Source organism: Marmota marmota, unplaced genomic scaffold (assembly GCF_001458135.2).
Source record: "Marmota marmota marmota unplaced genomic scaffold, marMar, whole genome shotgun sequence".
Lineage (NCBI taxonomy): Eukaryota > Metazoa > Chordata > Mammalia > Rodentia > Sciuridae > Marmota > Marmota marmota.
The window spans coordinates 6,289,122-6,301,114 of NW_026000153.1; the positions used below are offsets into that span (position 1 = coordinate 6,289,122).

The following is an 11,993-nucleotide window of genomic DNA, read 5'->3' on the forward strand; positions in this document are numbered from 1 at the left end:
TAGTCATGAGGCATGTCCCTGTGAAGTCAGTCTTCATGAGGTAAAGTGCTGGCTCTGAAAATGACGAACTATGTGATTTTGGCAAAGTAACTTAAGTTCTTAGGATCTCAGTTTCTTGTTCTATAATAATGATACCGTCTATTTCAGAGGGCCATTAGGAGGATTAAACAAGTCAATATTTATATTGTGTTTATTATGTTTATACAACTTACTATGAAATTGTATCTGGTACATAGGAAGTGTCATCAGATAAAATAGGTGATCATTACACAAAAATGGAACTTATTTTCTAGTGAAGTCAGATGATAAATAAATAAGGAAGCCCAAACACCAAGCAAACCAACTTCAATATAATTAAAACATGCTCATTTTTGTCAATGGAAGACTAGATTATTTGGATAAATCTCCTGAAACAATTGAATACAGAAAAAAAAATGCATTTTGCTAGCCTCCTGGAGCAAAAGGGAAAGAATTTTAAGCCCAGGACTCACCCACAATACAGGGATTAATTGAAAATTCTGCCCTCACTGAGTCAAGGTCCCCAAGGGGCATGATGACTTCCCCATGAGCAGAAGTACTGTATGTTCATCTCTCTGTGGGTCTACACGGAAAGCTAAGTTATACTTCGGCACAGAAAAGACCCGGGGTAGAGAGGACTTGTCCCTGGGAGGCGGTGACCATGAGACAATGTGTCCTGTTGCTTTCATCATCCAAAACACAAAACAAAACAAAAAAACCAAACCCTCAAACATAAAAGTAAAGTACTTCTGTCTGGCTGTTCCCCTAAACTCTTGAAAGATCTTTATAAATTAATTCAATTTTGTTGAAGGGCTTAAGTTTTCCTCATAAATAATTCTTTTGGGGAAAATAAGAAATACACAATGGTATTCAAGAACACCAAGAAATAGGACCCTATGAGTGGGAACTAGCAGAAGAAGAAAAGAAAGAGACCTTTAAAGACTTCTCAATTTTTAAATTATCACATAGAAAATATAAAATAACTATGTTATCTGCTCTAATGCCATAATGCACTCCACTATTGTCATGTAAGAAATAAATTTAAAAAGAAAGAAAAAAATAACTATGTTATGTTTAAAGAAGAAAACACAAGTTTAAAATATCTTCAAGGAATAGAAAAATGATTGTGAACTAAATATTTGAAATAAAACTAGACAGAACATTTAGAAGAAAACTTTCAAAATGTTAAGGGAGAGACTTAATCACTGTTTTAGAAATAACAAAAGAAAGCATTAATGAATTGCCATATAGATCAAAAGAAATTACCTAGAATTAATCACACTGGGTAAAAACTGGGAAATATAAGGTAAGTTAAGAAGCTTGGTAGGACACACTAAGAAAATGCATCAAATGTTTAATTGCAATTCTAGAAAGAAGAGAGACTGAGGCACAGATAATATATGAGAAGACAGTGACTGAAATTTTTCTAAAAGCAACAATCCCAAACACTCTAAAAATAAAAAGAAACCCACATGGACACACATTACGGTGATACCGAAGAAACCCCTAGGCAAAAAGATAAATCTAAATAGAATCAGAGTTGTTTTTTTTTTTTTTTTGATTTTTAAAGACAAATTACCTTCTAAAGAGAGGACAGGTTGACAGTTAACATCTCAACAGAAAGAGAATAACTAGAAAATAGTGGAATAATATATACTGAAAGGAATGAAAGAAAATAACTGCCAACCTAAAATTCTATACACACAAAGACATCTTACCAGAAGTGGGACAAAATATCAGACAAAGCATCAAGAACTTACTACCAGCAGGTTATTACTCAAGGAAAATCTAAAGGATGTATTTCAGAGAGACATGTTCCCAGATAGAAAGTATGAGAAGTGAGAAGAACTAAGAGTGAAAATAAATAAAAGCAAACCACTAATTAGATAAAACAATCTTAATTTAATAATTATACCATGAAAGTATAACATAGCTTGGTTGGGGGTGCAGAGAGTGGGAAAAAAATAAAAAAGATTTCATTGAGGGTAACAGAGTTGGATGTGGCTGGGGGGCAGAGATTGGTGGAATCAAGAGGAATGAGGTGGAACTAATGAATTAGGATGTGTAGCCAGGTCCAGGAGCGCATGCCTGTAATCCCAGAGGCTCGGGAGGCTGAGGCAGGAGGATCTCAAGTTCAAAACCAACCTCGGCAACAGCAAGGCGCTAAGTAACTCAGTGAGACCTTGTCTCTAAATAAAATACAAATTAGAGCTGAGGATATGGCTCAGTGGCTGAGTGCCCCTGAGTTCAATCCTGGTATCCAAAATAGTAATAATCATTCTTATTATTATATTATGTAGACCATGCAGAATGACATCATGTGGGCCTGGTGGGTCATGCCAGTTGTTCATCCCAAGCACAAGAGGACACTATTCTAAGTTGCAAGCAAGGAAGAAGTTGTCCAGTGAACACTCTGGGTATAGGCTAAAGCAGGGCAGGAGTGGATAGAGGGTGTCCACTTAGGTTGCTTTTGCAGTTCTGATTGGGAGATGATGACAGTTTAGATTATGGAGAACAGTGAACATGGCTGATTGTGGGTGGGAACAAGAGACATTTAGGACATACCACTGATGGCCTTTGAGACACACTGAATACGAGAGTGAGCAGAGGAAGAAACTGAGAAGGACACTGCTATGTTCACCCAAATCCATATGTTGAAACCTAATCCACAACACAGGGGTATCTGGGGGTAGGGCCTTTGGGAGATGATCATGCAGGGATGGAATGGCTCTTCGACACTGGAAAGAGAGCATGAGAGCCCATGTTTGCTTTATTTATATGGGAGAATGTCAAAGGTTTTCCATGGAATGGAAATAAGGTAGCGGGTGGGGTGTTTAGTTCCTAATGAGTTACGCCCAACTCCAGAGTTATGAGAACTGTCCCATTAGTTGAGTGAGGGCAGAGATCTCACGCCTTGGGCAGTCTACACAAAGGAATGCCAAGATCATTCCCAAGGGGAGACCTAGTCCCCCATGGCTCAAGTAAAAGACCACACAAGTAGCTTCACCGGTGCAGTAGCTTCACAGGTGCAGTAGCTTCACAGGTGGCATCCACAGAGACTCGGCAAGAAGACACCACCTATGAACCAGGAAGACACCATCTATGAACCTAGTGGCACCTGCTCTTGGACCTCCCAGCTTCTGGAACTGTAAGAAATAAATTCATGTTGTTTATAAACCACTGAGTCAGTGATATTCTGTTATAACAGCCTAAAGGGACCGAGACAGACACCTTGGTTTCTGGTTTGCACCCCTGCATAGATGCAGAGCCCCTCGCTCAGAGGATTCTGCAATAAAGGCAGCAACAGGTATAGGAGATGAGGTTGGCAGGTTGTATTTTACACTTGTTTAGTTCCATGTGCAGAAATATCAAGGAACTGTGTAAACACTCAGGTCTGGAATTCAGAGGTGAAGCCTGAGCTAAAAATACAAATTCTGAGAGTCACCCTCATGTAAGTGGTCCCTGGAGCACAGCAAAGATGATCAGAAAAAGACTCAGGACTTGAGCCTCAAGAAATCTAACGTCACAAAGTCTTTGTAAGCTCAAGGTCTGGTTCAGGTTGCCACAGCTTTTTCCTGGCTCTGCCCCACCCTGGGTTGTTTTGCACTGAGTGTCACGGCACTTAGAGCAGCTAGTAGTCACATTGTGAACAAAACAATGCACAGAAAGCACCCATCGTGATATCCACCTCAAGATAACAGCTCGAAAACATCAGCTTATATTTGTAACATCGATGGGAAAGAAGAGGAGGAGCTGGCAAGGAAATCGGAAGGAGCAGCCAGGGTGGAAAAGAAGGAAAGTCGGAATAGGGAATGCTTTAAGGAGTTGTCCACAACCCTGATGGTGCAGAGGGGTGGAAAGGATGAAGACTGATAAACGGCCTCAAAATCCGGGAACTTACAGAAGCCACCTTAGTGGAAGTGGTGGGCAGATGCCAGACGGCAGTGGGTCAGAGTGAGAAATGTTTGATCTGCAGCGATTATAGACGACATGTCTGAGACCTGGGCTGACCAGTAGGACGGGATCCAACGAGAGGGAAGCAGGGCCACAGAGTGTGCTGCATGAAGAGGCTCCAGCAGAGATACACCACTGCTCTCCTACAGAATGGCTGCCTGGGGAGGTAGCGAGGTCCTTGTCACCAGCACTCTTCACGAAGAAACTGGATGGCTATTTGGTGAAGTGTGAACCGAGAGGCTGATAACTTCCAAACCTGTGACTTAGTCAAAGGGGCCACAGAACCAAAGGGACAAAGGGTATGCCAGCAGGAAAAATCAGCTGGTGTGGACTGGATTGTGCAGACAGACTGCACAGGACCCCTCTGCAAGTGCTTAGGGCACGTGCTCAATGTGCACAACTGAAATGATCAGCAGCACTTTGTGACTATAGTTTGTGAACCTGGCAGAGGACTAGGTGAGATGCTATAACAAGTGGATCCCAATTTCATGCTTGGCTGCAGTGCCCACTGTCTAAAAGTTTATAAAACTTTGCCCATTCCCACTACACAGGCTTCAAAGTCATATAAGTAATTTCCCAGCCTCTCAGGCAATGCCAGGTTTGCTAGGAGAGCAAAAACCAGGGCTGATGTCTAGAAATTTCTGATTTTAATGCCTAGTAACCAATGTTTACCTTCTAAGAATTTGCTATCTGTTATCTTTGAGGGTATTCATTTATTCACTTACCTGAGAAAGCTGCGATTTAATTTTAAAACAGAAAAAAAGTCTTCCATATTCAAATCAGCAACACATTTTTGAAAAGCAAAGAGGACAAGACAAAAATATTAACAAATGTAAGCCATGTCCAGTATGAGCATATTTAAATACTGTAACATTAGGAGTTGCCTACTATTAATTGGATAGATCAGTCAACTTTACATCTTCCCTTTTTGATGTCTGAGCAACACAGAACGGTAGGAACAGACCAAGCGCTCCTTCTAGAATCGGCAGCGTGACTCCTGGATCTGTAGCCAGAAAATGATAACTGTATTTTTAACTCTGTGCCTGTGTGTGTGTTTGTGCGCGCCTGTGTGTATGTTTATATTTTGGTATAGGGAGGTTATGAAAAATTTTATAAATTAAAAAAGGTCCAAGCCAGGTATGGTGGCACACACGTAATCTCAGTAGCTCAGGAGGCTGAGGCAGGAGGATCATGAATTCAGAGCCAGCCTCAGCAATTTAGCAAGACCCTGAGAAACTCAGCAAGAACTTGTCTCTAAATAAAATATAAAAAGAGCTGGGGCTATGGCTCAGTGGTTAAGCAACACTGGGTTCAATCCCTGGTACTAAAAACATACACACAAGACAAACAAACAAAAAACCCAATTGCTACAATGCCTCTACAGTCTGATGATGCTCATCCTTTGGACTTTGCTCCCAGCTCATTTATACCCGCTCTGCTTGCTTTCTTTTACCTCCTCCTTCCCTAATCTCCACACCTTTTTAATGAAAGTGCCCTATTTCACAGATGCTTTCCCTGCCTCTAAAATCTTGTCCTCTAGTAAACATTTCACTAAATCCTCCATCTCTTGTGAAGACATTTTCAGATTGGTCCCCAATAAAGTGACATTACTTTTCCTCTTTTTTTTTTGAACATTAGCATGTTTTCCTGTAACTATAATAGTCTGTATCAAGTAGGAATATGTTTGGCTGCAACTAATTGAAAATTTTGTTCCATCTGTGGTTAAATCATAGAGATAGGTATTATCTCACTGAAATAGTAATCTGGAGGTAAGTGGTTCCAGGGTTCTTTCAGGGGCTTTCTGTCATTATCTAGGACCAAGATACTTTCCACATTCCCATGCCCTCATCGGTAGCATATTGTCTTTTATTCATATGCCTGTGGCCTCCCTGTTGCAATACACTTCACTATTGCAATAAGGCTGCTGCAACACCAGAGATTACATACTAACACTGTGATTAAATGCAAGAATCAAGCATGTAGCAAAAGATGTTTTTCTCTCTGCCCCTATTTAGGAAGCATTTCCTTAAGTCTTCCTTACCGCCCCATGGGCCATTACTATACAAGGAAAATTATGAAAATCTCTCTTTTTCAGCCTCTAGTTAAACTCAATCTCCTCTTTTGTATAAATCAAATGAAATCGTGTTCTATTTATTGTACCTCCAATAGCTCTTTGCAGCCATCTAACTCTGTTCACCCCCTACCGCCACCACTGTCTCGCAGCCATCACACATGAACTATTCCAACAGTTCCTAACTGGGCTCCCTGTAGCCCCATCTCTGCCTGCTCCATTTGCTCTTTACACCCAACTACCATGATGCGTTCATGCAAATCTCATAATGTGGCCCCCTCTTTAGTGGGTATTGATCTGAATGGTCTGATCACACTCAGCTTTCAAGCCTCATCTCCCAGCTTTCTTAGCACTCAGATCACACTTGCCTGCTCTCTGCCCCTCAAGAATCCTCATGCCTCGAGCCTTCTGCAAATGCTCACTCTTCCCTACCACAGTTCATTTCTCCTAGCTTCATGTCTCCATTTAAATGTCTTCACTATATGCAAGGGCTATTTCTTTTCTCTCTTTAAAAAAATATTTTTAGTTGTAGATGGACACAATACCTTTATTTATATGTGGTGCTGAGGATCGAACCAGGTCCCTTACATGTGCTAGGCAAAGACTCTACCACTGAGCTACAACCCCAGCCCTGGAAGGGTTATTTCTATAAAAACGTCTATACCTAGACTGCAAATTACTTGAGTTAGGCATTACGTCTTTCACTACTTTTGTATTGCAGAAAGTGCTCAGAACAAAGATAGTCATCCTTCAGTTGCTCCATACCCAGTCCTTCAGAGGAGTTATGCTTGCATGTATATGAGCACAGGAACATCAAAACAGGTCTTGGAAAAGGGAGAGCATCCTGCAAGAAGCAAGCTGAATCTCTGCTTTTATTGGCAAAAATGTCCTATGTCAATACCTTCTGTTAAACTAACAAAAAGCGTTCATACGTGACCAGGAGCCAAAGCACCTCGTGGGTTCCTAGCCGGCTCCGCCACGCATCAGCGGGCAACTCTGAGCAACCTTTTAACCTTCGCATGCTGGGGTTTCCTTGCGCAAATGAGGATAATAATAGAACCTACCTCCTAGGTACGTGTGAGACATAAATGAGTGCTTGGAACAGCACCCGATTCTCAACAGCAAGCTGGTTAATAATGTTATAGCCTTTTAACTAAGGGCGCCTGAAATTCCCCAACATTTTGCCCAAGTGTGAATCAGCCCCCTGTGAGTCACAAAACTTGGGATTCCCGGACCCAGGGAGCGGTGGACATAGGCGGGGTAGAAATCTGGGTAGGGGCAAAGGAAGAGCTGTCGCAGCATTTATTCAGAAGAGCCCACCTCCAGTCTCGGTCTCCTGTTCTCAAGCCTCCACCATTTATTACCAAGTAGGAGTGGGTCCAGCAAGCGGCGCAGCACAGCTTTTCTCCAATCAGACTCCACAAGGGTGGCGCCACGTCTGCGACCAGATCCAATCTCGTCCCCTGAAGGGCGGGAACGCGAAGTGCCTACCTGCACCTGTGGCAGCGGTGACCGCCTCCTGTTTTTCCCCCCTCCCGCTGCCGCTGGGTTCTGGTTTCTCCAATCACTTGGCGAATAACCAGCAGGTGGGCAGATGTCTTTTCGCGTTCCTACCGAAGCGTAGGAAGGCTTAATGCGCCAGAGCGAGCAGCTGGGGTCCCACCTCTGGGCGCTTCCCGAGCGGTTCTATCCGGGAACAGGGACTTGCCTTAGAATGTAAAGCTACTGAATCAGGCGAGGCTGCTGGGTTCCTCACCTGGGGCAAAGAATCCCACAGTTCCTCGGACCGACTGAGCTCGGAGCTGCCTCCGCACTGCTCAGAAGTTGGAGGTGCCAGAGACCAGCAGCAGCACTTAGTTAAGCTTCGCTGCAGGGATTGTTTGGTTCGGTTTCCAGCAACGGAATCCCTACAAGACCACGCGAAGGGACACCACGCCCCAACTTCAGGTACCCCCCGAGCGTGTCCCCTTAGTGCTCTCGGTCGTGAGTGCTGAGCGGGCCCGCGGTGTCCTGGAACCAAGCAGGTGAGCTACCGGGGTGGTTCTGCGTCCGCCCAGACAGAACCGGGAGGCGCGGTATCACCCGCGCCGCCTAGTCCCTCACCTCTTGGAACCGAAAGGGAAGTTGTGAGCTGAGAGAGTTCAAGAACTGCACTCTTCAGACCTTTGAGTAATTTGCAGTTTTTTTCCTTGAACAATTTACACAATGCCTTTCGTGCACACAAAGTTTATAGTTCTGGAAATTCTGTAGAATAAAGTGTGGAGGACAGCAAGCTGCACCGGGACCGCCCACCACCACCATTAGTAAATAACCTGGAGGAGGGGGTGCTTTTCTGATCTGCAAAGTTGTAGAGAGTGGGATGTTTGCAGACCCTACTGCCAATTGTGCTTGAGGGCGTGGGTGCCTTTTGTACCGAAGGAACTTTTGGCCGTTTTTTCTTATTGTTTTCAAAGTCCCAGCCCAAGTGTGCCCTGGGGGCATCCTGGGGAGAAGCTGGTGCCATGGTTTGGGGGAGCATCCAAGGCCGCTGGATCGCCTTCCACAGGCTTTGGGACTTCCTCTCCCTGTAGTTCCGGGAGGAGAACTACTAAAAACAAACACTGCTGAAGTTTCTCTCCTGCTCACTGGCAAATCCCAAGAGTGCGAGTGCTGGGAGCGTGGGCTGAGACCTAGCGGAGCAGAAACCTGGAAATGAGCCGCGGCTCAAGCGAATCCCACGCATTCATGGTAGTAGTGCTGGATAGACAGTGTAACAGAAAGTGGGCAGAGAATTTGAGCTTCCAATATTAACACCTAAGTGTTAATAAGCAGCCTTTTTGCTCCGCAGAGGGGCTATTAAAAGCCTGGGGAAAAAGAAAATCGTTTTGGAGTTCGTAGTTGAGCGCTCTCTCCTTTGGAGGATGGAATTGCGCAAGAAAAAGAACAGAAACCTTTAATTCGTAACTAAAATTCTCCAAGATGAGTTGATAGTACAGACAGACAACTTGGTGCATAATTGATACAGCACTAAAGGAAAAGGGGGAAAGGACGTTTGCCTCTTGACCTCATCACAGCTGTAGGCGGGAGCGACCTTTGTGAAAACGCTACATTGGTCACTGGGGAATAAAAGGAAGAGTAGGATGGCAGTTTTCACGGGAAGTTAGTCTAGACGTGCTTCTCTGAAAGTCACAAGGCAGAAGCGGTTAAAAGCTGAGTTTAAAAGAAGCAGAACAAAAAAACAGTATGAGCTTGTCCCTTTTCCTTACTGGGTATAAATTCCCCGTAATATCACATCGAAAAAGATCCTGGATTGCGAGTGTCTAGGGGAAATCCTTTGGGGGAAATTTGGGTCTATTTGATCGTGGTCTAAAGCTCATTATTCAACTCTAGCCTCCTACTCTTGGTTCCGAGCGTCCTCCTCCCAGGTGCTCTTAGGAAGAGAGGTCATTCTAGCCAAGGTGGATCGTTTATGGGCGTCCATCTACAGTCAGTGTGGACAGGACAGGACATTTTCCCTCTGGAGCCGGCTTGATCCAGATGGCTGGATGTGCCCGGGTGCCCTTCACATGGTAACCACTGAGCTCTCCCAGGAGACAAAGGTTGAGGCCAGAGCTCAAGGATCTGCCCAGAGATCTGGTAGTGGCGCCCTGGAGGTCAGTAGTCCGCCGGCACTGTAGGGGGTGCGGCGGCGGTGCCTCATGGGGGCCACGTGGCTCCAAACTTGGGGAGCTCAGATCTCGCCGGGTGCCAGGTGGAGTGCAGGAGAAGAAAGGAAATTGGGGGCATTCATGACTTAGACCAACCCATTAACCAAGTTGTGTTTTCTTCCCCATTTTTGTGTAGGGATTGCCTTGGCTCCCATCCCGCAGCCCGCATAGAAGCCTGGGAAAGAGGTGGGGAGAGACCTTCGGGAGTGAGGGCCGCTGCAGTTGAAGCCCTTCCCCACGAGGGGCGCCCCAGTCCCCGGCTGGCGGACCATGGCCGACAGCGGTGGCACCGGCAGCTCTGGGCCCTGGTGGAAATCGCTAACCAGCAGCAAGAAGAAAAGCAAGGAAGCCACGGTGGGGGCGCAGCCTCTGGCCCAGCCAGACCCCGAGGAGCCCAACCCGCCCAGCCCAGAATGGACTAGCAGCTCCCAAGAGAACCAGCACCCCAATGTCCTTGCGGGCGCCAGCGAGTCCCCCAAGCCAGACAAATTGTGTGGGGAGAAATCTGGCAACAGCCGCCGCAATTTGAAGATCTCGAGATCTGGCCGCTTTAAGGAGAAGAGGAAAGTGCGTGCCACGCTGCTTCCAGAGGGAGACAGGTCCCCAGAGGAGGCGGACTTCCCTGATGATGCCCAGGAGGACAAGCAATAGCTGGAGTGAGCACTCTAAGGCTTGTCTCTTTTCCCACAATAATCCCAGAACCCAGTTCCATACCTGAGAATTCTGACCCAGCCCCCTATTTGGTGTCTCACCCCACCATATTCATAATATTCACCCGAGGCCTCCAAGATTTTATTTTTCTGGAAATTGAAGTGTCAATTGAGTTCTCAATATTTCATGACTCAAAGATGCATTAAGTATTTATTTGTGGTAAGAGAAGATACATGCCTCTGAAGAAGTTGGCATAATTATTATTTTTTCCCCAAGGAGCTGTTTTGGGGCATTTGCCCTTGTTCTTGTCATCTATGGGAGTGAGAGTGACGGAGCGGGCCTTCTTTCAGAGAAAGTAGCTGAACTTGAACTCTGCAGCCCTCAAATGAGGAAGGCTGCTCTTATTGAAGATTCTGAAGACTTTCTCGGGAACATCAGATCTCAGTGCTGTTTTTAATGCCTGAGAAATGCACTTCAGGGATACTTCCATAGACTTACACCTTAAGTGAAGGGGTGGGGAGGGAAGAAGCAGTAAGTAGAAACATTTCAAAGTGAGGCAGTATTGCTTCAAAAATAGAACTACAAAACCGAACAGCATATTTTAGTGTGGATTATTAAAATTGTTGCACTGTAAGACTTAAGGTGACTTCTGTATTTTTTTTTCCATTCCAAGACAGAAATTCATCATACTTAAAAGCAGGCATGCAAAGTCCGGGGTGACAGAGTTAATCATTTGCCACACAACATAGCAGCTACTGAAGGAAAGCTGCAGGGAAGAGAACTTTTCCAGAAACTAGCAACATCTGAACTGGAACCAGTTAGCCAGATATTCCAATTTACTAACCATATTCAAGGAAGGGAGGTATCAGTTCATTATTCCTCAATTCTCCTTTTACTTCAGTGCATTTTCATAGAGTAAATCCAAATATATCCTTTTCAGTATTCACTGTTACCTTACCAACAATTTTCTGAAAGTGTTTAAACAAATGGACTAAATTCATTCATTTGTGCAAAGCTGCTTCCCGCCCCCGCCCCAATCCTTTCCCTTCTAAAGCTTATTTCTTTAAAGTCTGTCTTTATCTAATTTCAAAGTCTTTAGATCTGTCAACCTAAATATTCTTATTAAAATCTGCAGGTTTGCTTTTATTATGAACTTCAAGAAGAAGGGTAAATGAATAGGACTTTCTTTCAGCAAATTACAGGACAGTTATTTTAGTTGTTAAGAGGCACCAAGATCTTTTCCCACTACAATTTGGTTCATTTTTAAACACCCAGAAATGCATACCAAAGAAATTACATTGATCAAGTTTTTGTCATTTTAGACAATGACCAGCTGCTCACTTTGTATATATAGGGAAGCTGGATTTTGTTTCTGTCCAATTAATAATTTACAAAATAGCTAAACATGTTGATTGTTCTAGGGAATTTAACAAAGAAATTTGATGAGGATTGCTAAAAGAAATTTAAATCAATGACTCAATATTGAGTACCAGCAGAATAATAGAGTTAACCATTTGATATGAGAGTTTACACATACCAAAGAACTTAACTCTGGAGGAAATTGTTTACCTGGAGATTATAAATACCTTATATTAAAAGAAAAAGCATGTGGG

At 44.1% G+C, this 11,993-nt stretch overlaps 1 protein-coding gene across 3 annotated transcripts; it reads left to right on the top strand.

The window, feature by feature from the left end:
* Window positions 1-7,364: 7,364 nt before the first annotated feature.
* Prr15 (proline rich 15) lies at window positions 7,365-11,014 on the top strand. 3 transcript variants are annotated; one of them, XM_048786402.1, is made up of 2 exons: window positions 7,365-7,629; window positions 9,866-11,014. In XM_048786402.1, exon 2 carries the CDS (start codon window positions 10,000-10,002, stop codon window positions 10,378-10,380), a length of 381 nt encoding a protein of 126 aa, XP_048642359.1. In that variant the 5' UTR covers window positions 7,365-7,629; window positions 9,866-9,999; the 3' UTR covers window positions 10,381-11,014. The 3 variants fall into 3 exon arrangements, with proteins under 3 accessions (XP_048642359.1, XP_048642357.1, XP_048642358.1); XM_048786400.1 differs by having other exon boundaries at window positions 7,366-8,067; XM_048786401.1 differs by having other exon boundaries at window positions 7,366-7,990.
* The last annotated feature ends 979 nt before the right edge of the window (window positions 11,015-11,993 follow it).